The sequence below is a fragment of the Thunnus thynnus genome, chromosome 23 (assembly GCF_963924715.1).
Source record: "Thunnus thynnus chromosome 23, fThuThy2.1, whole genome shotgun sequence".
NCBI classification, from domain to species: domain Eukaryota; kingdom Metazoa; phylum Chordata; class Actinopteri; order Scombriformes; family Scombridae; genus Thunnus; species Thunnus thynnus.
Window position 1 is genome coordinate 25537117 of NC_089539.1, and position 19948 is coordinate 25557064.

At 37.5% G+C, this 19948-nt stretch overlaps 2 protein-coding genes across 2 annotated transcripts; one reads left to right on the plus strand and one right to left on the minus strand.

The window, feature by feature from the left end:
- Nucleotides 1–48: 48 nt before the first annotated feature.
- Nucleotides 49–8471, plus strand: gpr19 (G protein-coupled receptor 19). Its single transcript, XM_067581083.1, has 2 exons — nt 49–154; nt 3857–8471. The coding sequence occupies exon 2, from the start codon at nt 3883–3885 to the stop codon at nt 5158–5160; it is 1278 nt and encodes a 425-aa protein (XP_067437184.1). The 5' UTR covers nt 49–154; nt 3857–3882; the 3' UTR covers nt 5161–8471.
- A 4754-nt stretch (nt 8472–13225) lies between these two features.
- crebl2 (cAMP responsive element binding protein-like 2) lies at nt 13226–19068 on the minus strand. Its single transcript, XM_067581545.1, has 3 exons — nt 18861–19068; nt 17344–17541; nt 13226–15248 (listed from the first exon to the last, which is right to left on the minus strand). Exons 1-3 carry the CDS (start codon nt 18873–18875, stop codon nt 15081–15083), a joined length of 381 nt encoding a protein of 126 aa, XP_067437646.1. The 5' UTR covers nt 18876–19068; the 3' UTR covers nt 13226–15080.
- Between the last annotated feature and the right edge of the window lie 880 nt (nt 19069–19948).

Here is a 19948-nt window from a genome sequence, read left to right on the forward strand (position 1 = left end):
CAAACAGCCATGATGTGTGCGTCCTGCCCGCTCCTCCTCCTCCACCTCCTCCTCCTCCGGGCTGCTGCTCCTCTTCTCCTCCGGCTCTGAATCACGGAATAAAAATAAAAAAAACAGCAAAATGATTGTTTCCGTCGCGCTGAGCTCTGAACCGGTGAGTCTAAACACCGACCTGTGGACGGTTTTTTGGTATTTTCTCTCTGTCTGTGATGTGTTGTGTGTTTGTGAGTCAGCTGCAGGAGGAGACATGTTGTACAGGCCGGATACATGAGGCTGGTTTATTGATTGATGATCTAATCTGATCGATGACATGTTTTTATAAACTGAAGACGCCAGTGATAAAATATTTCTGTTTGAAATCATCTGCTGACAGATGAACGTCAGGTGTGAGCTGCAGGTCATGTTGTTTTTTTGCAGCGAGTACACGACTACAGTACAAGTACAAATACTCGAGTACTGCACAGTGTTGTGATGCTCAGGAAACACAATCATCTCATTTTCCAGCTTAAATGTTTTAAAATAAGATGAAATAATTCGATTTAAAGAGTAAAACAGCTGAATTTGATCCTCAGTGTTTTTCCATTCAGAGGTTTAACTCTTTACTGAAGTCAGACTGGATTTAAAGGAGGCTTCGTTTATATTCAGAGGTAGACAAGATGATGATGATGATGATGATGATGATGATGATGACTGAGGTGTTTTTTTTTAAGGGAATTTGGTGCCTGTTTGTTGTTTTTGATGGTTTGTAAACAGTTTGTTTTTGTTGATCTCAGGTAGGGCTGGAAAATATATGGATATTATATCAATATCATGATTGTGGATAAGGTGACATCGTGATATGGGATAAGTGTTGTCTTCACCTGTTTTAAAGGTTGCATTACAGTAAAGTGATGTAATTTCTGCTGTTCTATTATTTGTCGTCATTATATCGACATTACTGATGATTATTTATCAAAAATCTCTTAATAGTCATCCTCACAATATTGTTGCAATATCGAGTTATTCGGTCAAAAATATGACATTTTGATTTTGTCCATATCGTCCAGCCGTAGTTTAAATCACATACGAGCATATGAGCTGAGTGATTAGTCGATTAATTAATCACCAACTGTTTTGATAACTGATGGATCGTTTTGAGTCATTTTTCAAGAGAGAAAAGTGATTCCAGCTTCTTAAATGTGAATATTTTCTGGTTTCTTTAGTCTCTCTGACAGTAAACTGAAGATCTTTGTTGTGGACAAAACAAGACATTTGATGACGTCGTCTTTTGGAAACACTGATCAACATTTTTCACCATTTGGACCAAACAATTAATCGAGAAAATAATAAAAGATAATGAAAATAATCATTAGTTGCAGCTTTAGCGTGTACATGGCTGAATTAACGGATTGTTGGAGTTTGTTGTTTGGCCCCTACTGACCCCCAACATACATGGTGTTACTCTAGAGCTGAAATGATTGGATGATTAATCGATTAATCGATTAATCGATTGGATTATTAAAGACAATAATGACAGTCCTCCTGTGATGGAATAATACCACCTGTCCCTCAGTTTGATTAAACACAACTTTACAACTAATGAGCTCAATAGAAATAAAACTATTAAATTAAAACTATTATTTGAAGATGTGAAATCCTCGTAGTCTCCTCTGTGGAGCCCCCCAGTGGTCACATGTCACCAAATGTTTTAATAAATCAATGTTGGCTGATCAGGATAACACTTTATTGTAAGTTCCCCCTATTTAGCATTAATTAGCAGTATGTTAACATCTAATAAATGGCTTATAACACACTATAATGTAGTTATACACATGAACCGACTGGTCAATAATTCCTCATGTTGTTTTATTAGCTGCCATTCAACATGTGTGCATCAAGTAGTGTGCGGTTCAGTACGGGCCTTTAGGATTCTTATAATTGTATTTTGCACCTGCATTTTTCTATGAACCTAACTTGCACATGTAAATAATCTTTAATCCTGAATTTTGAATGCAAATATTCACTGAAAGAGTTTGTATCAATATAATTAATCTTACTTATAAACAGAGTTTTTCTAGTTTTATTGATTTTCTTTTTTTTAGTTGTGCTTTTTTAACCTCTTTTTAAAAAAATATGAATTAAACTACATAAACGTCTCCTCTTGTGCAGTGTATGGCAGTAGGTATATATGTGAGTGTTGTGTAGGTCTGGTTTACCTGCTCACCATCAGTCAGTCAGTCAGGGTGGATGGATGAGGTTGCTAAGTGAAAGTCCAACAGAGTAAACACAAAGACAACGATAAACAGAGAGCTTTTCCCCCGTGAGCTTCTTCACATCCTTAATGGGCGACCTCAGAGGAGAGCTGGATCTCTGTGGACACTAAACTGGATCCCTGTGAAGGATTAATGAAATCAACCGGCAGCTCAGGCTGTGAATTAGCTGCAGCTGATGGGTTTGACGTGTTATAGGTGGTTATATTTATACTGAAGGGGTCCCAAGGATAAAATAAACAGAACACATGTTGTGTTCAGGTACTTTAAAATCAAAGCTGTATTTCTCATTATAAAACAAAACTCTGCATTCCTGTCTCTAATGTTTCCAGGAGATTTAAAATGCATCCACAGGAAGCCTCCAGTGTTTTGGGAATTTACATTTCCCCAGATGTGATTTCTGAGCTGGAACTACATCTTCATCAGACGTTTCCCTTTGTTATTTAAAGTCCTCGACAGCTAGCTGAGGCGTGTCGCTGTTTCTGTTAGCAGTGATGGCATTCTTAATTAAAGACAGAAAATATCTTCGTTAGAGTGAAAGGACAAGCCTCTTCACCGGGGTCATTTAAGCAATTACTGAACATTACTTTGACAGAAACCAGCCAATGAAACCAACCTAAAACTTACCTAAACTACTTATTAACCAACCAATCAACAAACATACAAATAAATACCTACCCACCAAACTACCAACCAACCAACTAACCTACCTAAACAACCTACAAACCTCCTAACCTAACAATCAACAAATCTACCTACCTGCCTACCAAATAACCTACCTTAGTTACTAACCAACCAACCTACCTACTAACTTTCCTACCAATCTAACCTAGCTACCATCCTACCTAGTAATCGATTTACCAGCACACCTACTGTCCAACAAACCAATCTTATTTCCTACCTACCAACATATTTTCCTATCTAAATACTCAACTACTTACTTACATACCAACAAATCAACCAACCAACCAACCTGTCCTACCAACCTACCAACTAACCTACCTACTAACCAACCTACCTACCTATCTACCCATAAACTTCCCTACCAATCCCCTACCTTCTATTAAATCTATCTACCAACCAATCAGCCAACCAACCTACATAGCTACCTACCTACTCATCTGCCGAACCCCCCTATTTACGTACCTACAAATCAAGCTACCTACCAATTAACCAACCTACCCAACGAGCCAGCATACCTTCCCACCCATCAACCTTTCTTCTAAGCTAACTACCTACCAACCTATTCACCTATCTACTTACCTAACTAGCTGCATGCTGCCTACCAACCAAACTTCCTACCAACCAACCATAATAATTTTTCTCCAACCCTAAACAAGTCATTTGTGTGCCTACCTACTGCCATGATACACAATCTCTCTCTAACCTTAACCACAAAGTTTTGCACTTAAACATAAAAGTAGAGGTTCCACAATAGAAAACAACCATATAAATTATTATGTCATATGCATTTCGGAAGGCACCACATGCAATATTGTTCTGTCGATGGGGGCACCAAATCAGAAAACTAATTAGGGTTGATTGTTTCTTTAGTTAGCTTTGTGAATGTGTTTATACTAATAACACATGTGTTTGTGTCTCCACAGATCCTCTGGGTGGCAGCAGTATAGCTATGGTTTATGCTCAGTCAGCAAACACAGTTGGTGTCAATCCCTCCCTTTACTCTCCATCTTTCACGTATCAGATGTCATTTAACTATTCCGAGAGGGAAAACTCGACTGTCCTGGCAACCTTACCCACAACTCCCCTCTGCAGCCAAGAGGGCTCGTCCTTCAGTCTGCCAAACGGGACCTCCACCTCCTATGAGCTGACTTCAGGCGAGGTTGCCGTCTTGGGCTTGGTATTCGGGGTTCTCTGGCTGGTCTCCATCCTGGGAAATGCCCTCGTCTGCCTGGTCATCCACCGGAGCCGACGGACTCAGTCCACCACCAACTACTTTGTGGTGTCAATGGCCTGTGCAGACCTGCTCATGAGCCTGGGCTGCGCCCCCTTCATTCTCCTGCAGGTCGCCTCGGGTCGATGGCCGCTGAGCGCCGCTGCCTGCAAGGCTGTGCGCTACCTGCAGCACCTTTGCCCCGGTGTGCAGGTCTACGTCCTGCTTTCAATCTCTGTAGACCGCTTCTATACAATCGTCTATCCCCTCAGCTTCAAGGTGTCCAGAGAGAAAGCAAAGAAGATGATCCTGGCCTCATGGCTGTTTGACGCAGCCTTTGTCTCTCCCTGCTTCTTCTTCTATGGCTCCACACCTGCAGACAGCAGTCATTGTGACTTTTTCCTTCCAGACAGCTGGGGCAGTATAGCGTATGCCGCCGTTCACCTCGTCTTTGGTTTCGTGGTGCCAGCAGGGCTGATTGTGTCATTCTACCAGCGGGTGATTCGCTACATCTGGAGGATCAGTGCCGACGGGCACACAGTGCGTCGGACAATGAACATCGTCCCCCGGACTAAAGTCAAGACCATCAAGATGTTCCTCATGCTCAATTCAGTTTTCTTTCTCACCTGGACGCCCTTCTACGTTGCCCAGCTGTGGCACCCGAGGGAGTCTAACAGTCCCAGCAGGCAAGGGCTGCTGTTCTTCACGGCCATCACCTGGATCTCCTTCAGCTCCACGGCGTCCAAGCCAACTCTGTACTCTGTCTACAATGCAAACTTCAGACGGGGCATGAGGGAGACCTTCTGCATGTCATCCATGAAATGCTACCGCAGTAATGCTTACACCATCACGGCAAGCTCTCGAATGGCCAAAAAGAACTACATCGGGGTGGTGGACATTCCTGTGCAAGCAAAGACAGTCACCAAGGACTCTGTTTACGATACATTTGATCGAGAAGCAAAGGAAAAGAAAGTAGCCTGGCCCACTAACGCCAACCCTCCAAATACTTTTGTGTAATTCAAGCTTGGACAGTTTTGAAACTGTGAATGTACAAACATGAATTAGACTGAAGCTTTATTCTTAAACAGCACAACATCAATGTTGACAGGTGAGCTAGCTGGGGGCTAACATGCAAGCTCTGTATTCAACTAAGACAAAAGCTCACAGAAACAGAATGTGTTCAGTTTGTATAAAGGGCTTTTTTCTGATTTAAAACACCGTCTGGCAGCCATATTGGAGGTTTTCAACATCTGTGAACAGCTAGCCATTTTTATACTCAAAATTTTAATCATAATCTATTTCTGTTAATGCTGTGTTCGATGGATCATTTTGCCATTGGTACGTCAGATTATGTGTTTTGATAATGTCAGCTTGTTAGCTAGCTAACCATAGTCTGTGGCCATCTTTCAGTGACCTGTTGTAAACGCATCAGATTTGCTACAGTAATGTATGTGGTAGAAGCTAACGTTAGTAGTGGCTACTAGCCGCATGTTAACATTGACATCATCCGCTTTGCTATATTAAGCGTAATGGTGAGTTGGCTAGCTAACAAAGCCCTAAATCTACAGTTTGTTTAGGTTAACTGAGCTGTAAAACCCACACTGTTGTTAAAGAAAGAATAACATAAACTGAACAGTTGCGAAGAGGAAGAAGTTATTTCAGATGAAGAAGTCAAATTCATGTTCTCATAGACAGTTAGTGGGAGCACTTCCAAGTCTAACTTCAACTCCCAGGGTGCATTTCAGTATGAAACATCAAATCACAGAGCTTCAAATGCTGTTGTGTGCTCTGCTAATGGCAAGTAGAAGCTAAAGTTAACACTTTTTAGAAACCAGACAAAAAAACGTTCAGTAGTTTAAATCAGTTCACTTGTGCCGTATTTTTACACCCAGTTGATTGAACCGAAACTCAATACACAATCACGGCTAAGCACAAAATTTAAACTACATGATAGAAACTACAAAGACACTTTCAGGATGGTCAAAAGATGTGCCTGGGAGATATGTAACAGGGCCATATCCTAATTGGGTGGACATTTCCAAAGTCTGTAAAAATCTAGCTAAAATAAAAATCTATTTCTAGAACCAGAGTCTTCTTCCACTTTGCAACTCCAGAGGTCCAGACCTGCTTCTGCTCCACTAGCCGCCATCGTCGAGGTTTTCTTTCATTTCATGAAAAGCTGAAACATAAGAAACTTCTGTTGATATTCTATGTTACTGTAAATCTACAAGTCTGGCAACACCAGTCCATTATTTCTGAGACTTTATATGCGTTTACTTTATGAACATTTCTTGCAATTTTTGGAAAACAATTGAAGTACAAAATAGGTCATGCAGTTGTCAAATTCTGCTTTGTTTTGTATGGACAACATCTTGGTTCAATGCCAACAGTCACGGACCCTCGTAGAAGGTTTAATTTGGACTTAAGTTCACTTTGGTGTTGGTTTCTTTTAGATGTTTTTAGTCAACAGTCTCAGAGTTGAGATCGAGACATCGGTCTGGATTTGCAAGGTTTGACATGCAATATGATTATGTTGCATTATATTGTTAACATTCAATAATGATGGTTAAAAATAGTTTTACGGTGCAAAAAAAAACACTACTTTGTAGATGCTGGGAGTGGTTTTTAATTTTTATATCTTCTGTTAAACTTTTCTCATCAGTTAACAGCAGTTATTCATTAAGTTCATCAGTTTCCTGTTTCAGCTTTTTAAAGAAAGATCAATGAAAGAAAACCTCAAAGTACAAATAGATCATGGAACACTAACAATAAAGTGTGGTGGGATTTCTGCTCTTTAATAGAAAACAGGACAGTTTATTGTGTCAGAATAACTTCAACTTGATCAAATTACTAACTGACATTTCATAACAATCTCTCTCCCCGTTCTGGTTTTTTGAGACGTGGTTGCTGGGAGATTTTGACACGAAGCGACAACAACGAATCACCAGCTGAGTCCCAAATACATGTGGATGTTAAGGTTTATATTAGTTTAAGGGATTTCTCAGGTAGTAACGCTATTTTACAAATGTTGGACATCACATGAGATGCGATGTGGAAATGAAAAAGAGTTCATTTGTAATATTTGTGACATACGGTTATATTTACTCGTACGTCAGTTTATTCTTATAATTCCCGACTAAACGAGGATTAAAGCCTGTAGAGACTCTGGTGCTGTGAGAGCATTTACTCAAAGCTCCTTTAACTTCCTGTCTGGAGAACTGTACACCAAGTGCTCTGATTAACGTAGGAAAATATAGATCCATTAATATGCATCTAGCATTAAAAATACTCTACCTCAGCAGAAATCTATGAAAATCTGCGAGGCTGTTTGCGGTGTTAAGATTTATCCAAAAGTGTCAACGAAGTAAAAATCATGAGAAAAGCTTCTGTTTTAAACTCAGTTATGTTTTATTTGTTCATCATGATTTCTATGTTGCAGAAAAACTTAAAGTAGGGTTTTTGGTATAAACAGCAAAAGTAGATCATTTAGGATATTTAACCCTTTCTTGCATAGCGGTCTTATATATGCATGGAAATGCTCTACAGCTCGGGAACATCTTGCCGATCCGTCTATAGTAATAAACCCTTGCAGGTAAATAAAATGTTGTAACATCAAGTAATAACTAAGGAGTAATACAACTGTTAAAATTTCCAAGTATTGATGACAATTAATCATCTGTCCACTAAGTTGGACAAACTCCTTGAAAAATGCGTGCATGACTAAAGAGGAATAAAAACACTGACTGACTGAGGTTATCATAATTCATGCATGAAAGAGTTAAATGATGATATTTAAATAACAGGAGCTTTTACTTTCCTGCCATAACATGTAAAAGCAGCAAAAACCTTTAAACTACATTTCCTGTCCCACCAGTGTTCAAACTCTGAGAATAGAAACTCCATTTTTATTTATCCAACAGTTTGTAATGAGTATTACAGCCTTGTGTAGCTGTAGACATTTATACTGTACACCACCAGTCTGTGTACAATTAATCAACATACTTTACTCTTTTATATTAACAGGAATGTATACATGTATTTCTGCATATTAACCTTAAACGCACAATATGTAATTTCAGCCGCTAGGCGTCTCAATCAAAACAATAACAACAGACGGAGTGTAATGACGGTGTGAAGCAGCAAGGGATCATGGGAGTTGCTGCCTTCGTTGTTAAATAACCAGCTTCAGCGGGATAGGATTACTCCAGTGTTCATCATTCAGGATGTTTTTATCAGCAGAGGTCTCCTCCTCTCCAGAACAAACGGACCCGGAGATTAAAATCGTTAAAATACTAATTAAAGCTGTTTCACCTAAAAAAAAAAATCAATATTTCTCCGACGATGTTTGGTGACCACCGAACTTCCTGGAGGGGCTGTTAGCCGAGCTGCTGCTAACGTTTGTCCAGTTTATTTCTCTGATAACTTAAGATCCAGACGTCCAATGACTAAAATCCTTCTTCCGGCTAAAAGATATAGTTAAAAACAACCTAAATTTATCATGAAAATGTGACGTAAAACTGAATAAAAGTCCATTTATAACAGTTTGTGTGGAACAACCACAACGCCGATGTATTATCTTGTATGTGTGTAAGTTACTCTTTGGTAGACGCCATTGTAGCGGACAAACACAGCGCCGCCGTATGCATCTGGTGCGTGTTTACTCTTTGGTAGAGGAGGTATGACGCCAGCGACAGGCGACCAAATGAAACGTCCGTTACTTTGATTAAATTACAGATTTCTCTGAGTTTGAACATTGTTGGAAACATTTGGGATAATGTAAGTACACAACTCAACAACATATATAACATAGGTCTAGTTGTTTTTACACATTTTAATGTGGAATAATTACATATTATACCTTTAAATATGCTTAATTTGTCACTTTTCCTATTTTTACATAACAAAATTACATTACATTACATAATAAAAACCTGCTTTGAATGAGTATCTAACAGTGAATTTCGGAGGTTAACATGAAGTTTCTGCAGCACCAGAGTCTGTCCAGGTCGACGCCGGGTACACCTGTCCAAAGATGATTCTCACCTTCGTGTCAGTTTTAATGCTTTACCTGCTTGTATAAAAAAAACCACATGGACATTGTGTGATGATTCACTCGTGAAACTCGTCTTTGAAACTTTCTGTAAACTGTGATTTTAAAGGGTCTTTACACTTCAGATGAGTTCAGTTAAAACATGAGACGCATCTACAGACACATACATGACCAACACGTGTGGTTCCAATGTTTTAAAGTTCGTCGAGACGATGTGCTATGTACAAATAAATTATTCTTTTATCATTTTAAATATACTTAGTAAAATCTGCAAAAAGCAAAGAAACAAGTGGTCTCATTTTATTTCTGTGTTTATTCACATTATTTCTTCTTTCTGTTTCTTTAAATACAAACCGATATCTGCACAGAACTTATATAATTGAGCATAATAAGCTTATAATAAATCTATAGACGCTTCAACAAACCTACTTTCATTATTGATTAATCTGCCAATTATCAGTTTAGTCTATAAAACATCAGAAAACTATGAAGCAGCGTCATTAAATATCTTTTGTCCAATAAACAACCTCAAAATGTTTTCAATTTAATATGATGTAAAATTATGAAAAATAGTTTCTGATCAACTAAATGATTAATCGACTGATCGTTGGAGCTGTAATCACTACTGATACTTTGTCTTCTGTAAGTTTCATTAACCTTTATTTTAAAAATAAACAACACATTTTAAGTCCTGGTAGAATTAAAGATTATTAATAATAAGTTAAATTTAAGAGTTTTGACGACTACAGTAACATTTTCATACAACTGGAGTGTTTTTTTTGTTTGTTTTTTTAACAATTTTCAGACTTATTAAGAAGTTTTTCAGGATTCAGCCACAAAATCATCTCAATAAACATCAGATTTCTGTTGTTTCTTAATAAATGTATCTACAGGAGGTCTTTAGTCTCTGTCTGATTTACTGTCAGATTTTCCAAACATTTAAACATTTTACTTTCTGTTCTTTCCATAAACCTCAAAGACTCTTTGAACCATCTGAATGAAAGACGTATTTAATGAACATTAACAACATGATTTGAGCTTTAAACCTCAGTTAAACCTAAACTGTAGCGCAAATATTTACTTTCTTCAGTGTCTGAATTCTTTTAAGTCTTTTTATTAAACAACTGAACAAGATGTTTATATTTATATATAGATATAGTTTAAGGTAGATTGAGGACAGTTTAACTCTGTGTCTTATTTTATGCCAAAACTTATCTGAAATGTGTCTGTTTACTATATTTTCCTCCCATTTATTTATTTCTAAGTGTTTCCAGTGTAATCAGGTCAGATGATATTAGTGCTCTGTTTACATTTATAGATGGTCTCAAGCTGCTCAAAATAAACCAAAACAAAATTATTATCGACATAGAGATCGAACAATGACGTGATGACATATGTCTGTTAGCTGGTGCTGCAATAACATCTGTAAATGTGTATTATTATGTACATATTTACAGATCTGATTACACACACAGGCTGAGATACAGTTACACACATTTATAAATAATTCTGCTACATTAATGCAGCCACAGTACAAAAGATAAAGTCATTAAACATGAATGATATTTTGTTATATTTATTTATTTTCTCCCCACAGAGGAACATTAACAGAAGCATCTCTGGGACAAATCGTATAGATGAGAAAATTATCATTTTTTTTAGGACATTTGGTACAAATTATAAGATAAAACTGTAAAAAGTGTTAAGTTGGTTTAGTTGACGAGAACCTGCTCGTTACAGGCTGTTTGGGTTCATACACAGATGTTCTTTTACAACATTTCTTAATAAATAAAACTTTTCACAATTCATTAACTGACAGAAAATAGTTTTCATGTGTAGTTTTGTGTCTTAAACCTGATATTTGCATATTAGCTGCTGTGTAACTTCATTTCTTTGACAGGATTTCATTTGATATTATACAGAAACAACCTAATATGAAAACATGTCGTCTGACAAACAAAACTCCAAACTGAAAACTGAGTATTTTCTCTTCCTATAATATGTAATTATTTCATATTAAAATGTGTAAAAACAACTAGACCTGTGTTATATATGTTGTTGAGTTGTGTACTTACATTATCCCAAATGTTTCCAACAATGTTCAAACTCAGAGAAATCTGTAATTTAATCAAAGTAACGGACCGTTTCATTTGGTCGCCTGTCGATGGCGTCATACCTCCTCTACCAAAGAGTAAACACGCACCAGATGCATACGGCGGCGCTGTGTTTGTCCGCTACAATGGCGTCTACCAAAGAGTAACTTACACACATACAAGATAATACATCGGCGTTGTGGTTGTTCCACACAAACTGTTATAAATTGACTTTTATTCAGTTTTACGTCACATTTTCATGATAAATTTAGGTGGTTTTTAACTATATCTTTTAGCCGGAAGAAGGATTTTAGTCGTTGGACGTCTGGATCTTAAGTTATCAGAGAAATAAACTGGACAAACGTTAGCAGCAGCTCGGCTAACAGCCCCTCCAGGAAGTCCGGTGGTCACCAAACATCGTCGGAGAAATATTGATTTTTTTTTTTAGGTGACACAGCTTTAATTAGTATTTTAACGATTTTAATCTGCGTGTACATTTGTGTCTGGAGAGGAGGAGACCTCTGCGGATAATTCGGCTCCCGGTAAAAACCGGCCAAACGTCTGGATCTAAAGTTATCAGAGAAATAAACCGAACAAGTGTTAGCAGCAGCTCGGCTAACAGCCCGTACCGGACGTCCGGTGGTCGCCGTACATCGTCGGAGAAACACTGATTTTTTTTTTTAGGTGAAACAGCTTTATTCAGTGTTTTTACCTGTAATCTGCGTGTCCGTTTGTTCTGGAGAGGAGGAGACCTCTGCGGGTAAAAACATCCTGAATGATGAACACTGGAGTAATCCTATAGTAGTAGAAGTAGTAGTAGAAGTTCATGGGCCTGGAGGGATAGCTCAGGGCTTCTGCCCTTTTCTATCCATAGTAGGTGGATTTTGTGTCCTTTTGATCTTGGTCGGCGGAGGAGAGGCAGAAGGATGTGGGGGGGACTCATGAGGTTTCACATGTGGGCCAAGGCACAAACAAAGCAAAACAAAACAAAACAAAACAAAGAAAAAAACAAAAAACAAACAAAAAAAAAAAACCTTGTGTTTGGTGTGTTTTATCTATATTTATGTATGTGTGTGCATGTGGTTGATATTAAGCAGCAGAGGTGGGAAAATATTCTGTGTATCCAGGTTTGGTTAGTCGGTCATGGGGGGTTGGTGGCTGGAGGGTCTTTGGTTAGCTGTAGAATGAATGAGAGGGGGGTGTTAACTGTTAATCTTGCTTCCTTTATGGTCCGTTGGAGTGAAGGGTTGTTTGTTGCTGTCCTCAGGTATTTCAGTGCTATTGTTTGGTGTCTCTGTCTTAGGGTTTGAATTCCTGTTATGGTATGTATATAGTGGTTGCTGATGTATGATGGGAGTCTGTGTAATCCTATCCCGCTGAAGCTGGTTATTTAACAACGAAAACAACTCCCATGATCCCTTGCTGCTTCACACCGTCATCACACTCCGTCTGTTGTTATTGCGGCTGAAATGACATGTTGTGCGTTTAAAGAAGTTTTTGAAGTTGTCGTTAGTACCAACCTGCATCGACCTCGCTGTAAAATGTCCCAAAAATTAACAGTTAAACCTGCAAATGACAGGAAATCAGTATCAAATTAAAGGAGCTGTAAAATCTCAGTTTATTGCATCACAACAGAGGAAACGTCTGTGTGTCTGTTATAGAAGATGAAGAATAATCTTCACAGCTTTGGTCCATCTAACAGGTGTTTTTATTGAAGCTCTTCTCAGGACTGTTTGGGTTTTTACTTACAGTTTGATTGACGTTCCTCTCGTTGTGTCTTTATATTTATGTAGCTTTAGATCTCCTCAGTGACCTCTGGTGGTTTTTATGTGGTTCGGACTCTCTCTCAGCTCTCTGACGACTCACACGAACACGTTTAAAACCCGATTTTTAAAAACTACAGCAGCCAAACAAACAAACAAACAGACTCTTCCATCAGTCAGAGTTAAACACACATTTATTTCATTTGAGTTCAGTTCAGACTCAGATTTCATCTTCAACCTAGAATCAGCTGACAAAGTGCTTCTGCCAAATTTAAGAAAGTGCACATATTTAATGAGGCTTCTCATCACCTCACTGACAAAAAAAAAAAAGCTTAAAAACAACAGAAATGAAATTCACTTCACAGATGCAAAGATTTATAAAGATGCAGAAAGAAAAGTTATATCATGATGTTTGTTGATGTAAATACAGAATATATTGACAAGTTGTGGACCTACTTATTGTTTATGTTGTATAATTATAATTACAATCTTCACAACAAGCCTCAAAAATAAAAACAAAAAGAACCAGCAGGAAGTTGTTCTGCTAAACATTCACAAACACAAAACGTTCCTCAATCTGAGATATAAAATACAAATACAAAAATATATATTCCACATCTGTCCAACACTCTCTGACATCATCGCTTTACATTTTGACTCCTGATCCTTCTTCGGACTTTGGATCTTTATTTTAACGCTACAACAGGAAGGCCGTCAAATCTTTTTTTTTTTTTTTTTTTTTTTTTGGCAAACACCTGTAGAGATAATCAGTCAAATCAAAATAATAAAAATAATAAAAATACACGTCCACAATGTTACATTAACTCCTAAAAAGTGCGTAAATACGTCATGAAGGGCAACAGACAGAGAAAAAAAAAAAAGCATTTAAAGCACAAACTAAACTCATCCATGTAAAGATTCATCACGTCTGTCCGTCACGTGACTTATTAAATCACCACCGAGAGTTTCCCGCCATCTTCTCAGGATCGTTTTTTTTACAAATCCAGACTGATTTCTAGACTGAAGGTCACACGGAGAACGAGACGTAATATCATCTGAAACATAAACTGAACTTAAATAAAAAAAGATATTTCAGGTTGTTTAACGAGCAGCAAACAACTTAATCTAACGAATCAATGATGAGAATCATCGTTAGTCACAGTTGAAGCTTGTTTATCTTGTTTACAGCTTAACTGTCATTGTAGTTGATTGTAAGTTAACGAGTAAATGTTGAGAAACATGAGATAAAGTGGAGTTTATATCCTCCATATTATTATTATTATTATTATTATTATTATTATTATTATTATTATTAAAGGTGAAATTTGTTTATTTTATTTTGGAGGTGGAGATTCTTCACACTTCCTTCCTTCAGGTTTATTGATGCTAATATATTTTAAAAATACAACATATGAGACTTTACTTTAAGTCTTGAAGGCCGAACACACTGAAAGTCAACCGACGCGTCATTGGTTGCTGCTGCTGCGGCGGCGGCGTGACGTCAGACGCTTCCTGTTGTTGTTGTTGTTTGTATTTACGCCGCGTCAGCTGATGAACGAATGAAAAGCGTCTGTTTCACGCAGTAAAATCATCTGTTGACGGTTGTTTTATTTGTGCTTTAGAACGTAACCACAGTAAATAACCTTTTATTGATTTATTTATTGATTTATTCTCTCTGTTTAAAAACAACAACAACACGTCAGACGCTTCCAGTGTGTTTGAGCCTCATCATGTCCTCCATGTTTTCTATACATTTCCTTACAGACGTCTGAAGTTCTTCCTGGTGAACCTCAAAGTGTCTTAAAGTCCTGATTTGTAAAAAGTGATTGTGAGCAGATGGTGTGAAACGAGCGGAGACGTCTGATGACGGACAGACTGTAGAAAACATTTAAAGTATAACTGTAGGGGATTAGCTTCATGTGTCTGTCAGACACGACGACATCGTCCGTGCGGGTCGGTGTGATGTCATAACTAGGAAATGAAAGCGGTTTGTGTGAGTATGTGTGTGTGCGTGTTCCTGTGTGTGTCTCTCTAACCCTGACCGTTGCTGCTGCTGATGTTGTTGTTGTTGTTCTTGCTGTTCTTGGACGTCTTGGTGCTGCTGCCGCCTTGAGACATTTTGTGGTCGTCGCCCGTCAGAAGAGCTTTAATCTCTGAGGGGATCTTCCCCTGATCCATGGCTGAACACCACTGTTTGTACTGGTGGAGGAAAAAACAACAACAAACAAACAACTGACTTTATTTATTCTTCTATTGTGTTGTTTCCTTTGTAAAGCGTCTTGGAGTTTCCTGTTTCATGGAATATTACTGTTATTATTACATGTAAAATTCATTAGAGCTGCAACAATTAGTTGATTGATTGATTGACAGCAAACATTTGATAGTTTTAGCTTCTTAAATGTGAGAATTCACATCTTTAATGAACTGAGTTTGTCAGAAAAACAAGAAATTTTACTGTTTTTTGACGTTTTATTGACTAATCGAGTAAATCATCTGCAGATGAATCCATAAATATTCAGATAAAACTCACTCTGACGTCTGTTTTGTTGGGAAATAACTCGACGCTCGAGTCGTTTTCTCAAAACACGAGAGAAAAACAAAACAGAGATTCTAGTGAAACAAACCACAGCTGAGAGTTTCATCTCCTCTCAGACTCCAGAAAAGACAAACAGCTGCTCCTCTTCTTCTTCTTCTTCTATGTTTTATCATGTGACAGACGAAACGTTGTGAACTGATAAATATTCCAGCGACACGCTGGTCTCATATCTAGTCGTGCAGATTATTTTCACCAATAACACAAGAACACATGAAAGGACTGAGGTGGTGATTACTGCATTTATTCCACCTGTTGACTGGATGTATTTATTCATTAACTGGACGGTTCTGGTCCTGATAACAGACACCTCGCTGGACTTCTTCTCTTACTTCTATTATTATTATTATTATTATTATTATTATTATTATTATCACCGCTTGTGTTTTTCTAACATCTTCTGACTTTGTTTTGTGTCTTTTTTACGTGTGAAATCTGACAAACATTCAAGTTTAAAGTGAATATCATCATTTCCTCAGAAGTTTCCTGGAAATTCAATTAAATTTACAAAGAAAACAAAAACTACAGACGTCATTCATGAACAGCTCCTACACACAGATTTGATCTTAACTGATGAACAAATCAATGTTTTCTCATTTCCAAAAATGTTTTAGGTGAGAATTAACATTTAGTTTGTTTCTCTTATTTAGTTTTTACAAAACACATTAAAGAGAAAAATTAGGGATGCAAGATATTATCAGCACGTCATCGGTATCGGCTGAAATGAACATTTTCTGCTGATTATGAGAGGCCGATATGTCGCCTTCTCCTCCGCCGCCTGACTGTGTTTCCCTCCACGGACTGTTTCATCCTGACGGTCCCGGTGTTTCCTCCGCAGGCTGCACTTCACTCAGCTGCCCGTCAGACCTGCTGCTGCTAGCGGAGGCTAGCTGGCTGTGCTTCCCTCCGGTCATGCAGCGGCTAACGCTCCGCTAGCCTCCCAGCTAACGTTAGCCTCTCAGCTAACGTTAGCTGAGAGGCTAACGTTAGCCTCTAACGTCAGAGGCTAACGTTAGCTGAGAGGCTAACGTCAGCCTCTAACGTCAGAGGCTAACGTTAGCTGAGAGGCTAGCCTTCTCCGTGTGGATCCAACCGGAGCACCGAGCCCCGGTTTGTTGTTCAGGTTAAAGTGGGAAGAAGCAGCTGAGTGAAGTGCAGCCTGCGGAGGAAACACCGGGACCGTCAGGGTGAAACAGTCCGCTGAGGAGCTGACAGGATGTATCACTCTGTTTGGGAAAAGAACTTCTTCTTTTTGGTTTATAACGGCGGTTGTCAACCAGCGTATCAGGTGCATTACCGCCACCTTCTGGTCCGGAGTGTGGACCAAAGATTAAATCCTACACATTAATCCTGTCTGTCTAATAAACTCAATGAAAACTCTACTGCTGCTCCCACTTGGCAGGTTCATTAAAGTTTTAATGCTGAGCTCCTGAACTCCAGTCTTCCTCAGTTCTTCCTTCATATATTGTCTTTCTTGATCATATTTAGTACAATCTATGCTTGCATGTATAATAGTCTCCTCAACCAGCTGGAAAAAATTTGTGCATGTCGGCAATCAGCCACAATGAGTTGGAAATATCAGATATCGGCAATAAATCCAATATCATTCATCCCTAAAAAAATGTCTGTTTGTTTGAGTAAGTTATTGAAGTATTATCTCTGTGTATTTATAATGTTTTCATCATTAAAATGTTTCTTTACCATCTCCAGCTCCTCCCGCAGTGCGCAGATGGCTCTCTCCTTACTGGAAACCAGTTCCTCCAGGTACTGGTATCTCAGCTTCTTCCTGGCTCTGCACTCTCTGGCGCTCTGACGGCTTCGCTCCAGTTTGGCCTTCAGGTCGATCTTTGCAGGTTTGCGGCCGCGTTTGCCCGGCTTCTTCACTTTACCAGCCACCATCTGACACCAATCAATAAATAATCAATTATTACTGATCATACTGCTTCTGTTTGATTGGTCTTGTTTAGATTTAATCATGAGTCTATAAAAATACAAGATAACAAGCCATAACACATAAAAGTGACATTTATTTCCAACAGTGTCGATTATATTCAATAGGTGAAAAAGTTAAGAAAGAAAAAAATACAAAAAAATACTCAGAATTAATTTATAAATCCAAATTATGACAAAAAATAAGTAAAATTATTTTATTACAAACATTAAGATTAATTTGACTGAGAAAATATCTCATTATGTAACATTCAAAGTCAAAATTCTGACGTATTTTCTCACATTTATGACTTAATTAGTATCATTTTTAAGTTAGTATCTCATATATATTTTTACTTTTAAAGCATTTTCTGAAGTTTATTTTTAAACTGTTTTCATAAATAAAATAACAGTTTCACACATCAGCGTCAAGGCTTATACTTCAATGTCTTTTTACACTTTTTCACAAATGAAGTCGTGTAAAATAATAAATAAATAATTATTAATGTTTCCCTTCACTTCAGCGTCGTGTAGATCATAACTATGGTTGTATTTATGGATGTATAATAGTTTGTTGTGATGCTAAAGATGCAGGAATAACATTTATTACAGAGGTTCATTCTTTTATAACTCTTTATTTTACATTTCCCTTTTTATGGTGCAATTTGGTACCAATTATAAGAAAAAATAAAGTTAACTGGTTTAGTCGGTAAGCACCAAATCATTGTATTTGGGTTCATATGTACTTGCTAATTTGCTGCTAACTACATAATCTGTCAGATAAATGTCTGAACAGTTACACAGCAGATACTTTTAGGAAATTATTAGGGGAAAAAACTAAAACTTAACACTGATAACTGAGTATTTTCTGTTAGTTAAAAAACTGTCAAGAGTCTAATTTATTAAGAGTCTTTGCAGATAAATAGATTGATAGATTGATAGATTGATAGATAGAAATTAAATTGTTACAGCAGCCGTTTGACATAAATCTAAATACAAAAACAATGTTGTAGGTAAAAGAAACAATTACAATTAAAGGTCGATTTATATACAATAACTATATTTACTGACTCAAAAATAAAAATAAATAGAATAAATAACAGCGAGTCGGAAGCTAATTTCAGCTTCGTGTATCTTCTACAGGTACATTTATATTATGACTTTTATCAAACCGAGCCCCTCGAAACAACGTTAAAACATTTTTAACATGTAGAGTTTTAACTGTAATTTTCCGGAACGTTAGATAAGAGAAACTGTTAGCAGCAGTTAGCTTCAGGTTAGCTTCTCACCTTGTTTTCATCCATTTTGCTCCGAGCTACCGCGCTGGCAGCTAGCTCACGTTAGCTACAGTCAGCTAACAGCTCAGGAACGAGACAAAACTGCGAGATTTTAAACTATTATCGATTAAACTAAAGTTAAAGTCAGTCTGAGTGATCGGATAAACAGACAAAAGCGACCTGTTTACATCGTGTTTCCTGATGACGTTAGCGCTTACGTCACCTCCTCTCGCGAGACTTCCCCTTTATTTCAATAAACCTTTATTGAATAAAATTAAATGTACAATGAACAATCCTGAAAAAAAATGCCAAAAGGGAGTAAACAACACAACAAACAGCAAAAAATACTTGTAATGAATAAATAAAAACACAAAACAAAACACAAATGCAATAAAAGACAAACGAAAGATAAAATTAAAACATTTGAGCATAATTCAATAAAGACATTAACGGTAAGAATGTTAAAGTAAACAAACCATTGCTGAGATAATTATGAGACTGAAGGTGTACGTTTGTTTTTCACTTTTTATGTTATAAATTAAGATGCCAAACAGTGTACATATTCATAAAATAACGCAAACAAACACAATGCAGAATTTCTATGTGAAATACCAAGTTTAATTCCAATTAATAATAGTCATAATAATAAGTCAACAATTAAATGATATAATGACCTTTTTTGAAAACATTTGAAATTTCATTTTCTAAAATCAATAGTTCTGTAAAAACTGTGTCACAAACAGATAATCTGTATGTCTGGCTGTTAAATGTCGAGAAAGAAAAAACAGACATTACAAAGTCAGAGAGGGTTTTTAAAGATATTTTCTTTGTGTTTCACAAGGAAGCAAAATGTCTCCAGTCAACCAAACCAAAGCCGTCTGGGTTTCCCATTATTGAACAATCGTTCATTATCCAGCTCACAGTGACTCAGCCATCAGTTTCAACAGTTAACCTCCCTTCACCTGACAGCAACATAACTTCTGTTTTTCACTGACCTCTTCCCTGTTCCACTTCTGCCAAAACTCCTCAGTTCTCACACTCATATCACATGTATGGAAGCCCATTGCTGACAGCAAAAGAAAAAAAAGATGTGATGAAAT

Bases quoted from the DNA above. Each gene is read 5' to 3' on its own strand.
- crebl2 (XM_067581545.1), bottom strand. The intron at 15,249-17,343 runs GTAAAGAAACAT...TTCCTCCACCAG, and splicing joins TGCGGGAGGAGCTGGAGATG to TACAAACAGTGGTGTTCAGC.
- gpr19 (XM_067581083.1), top strand. From the start codon at position 3,883: ATGGTTTATGCTCAGTCAGCAAACACAGTTGGTGTCAATCCCTCCCTT.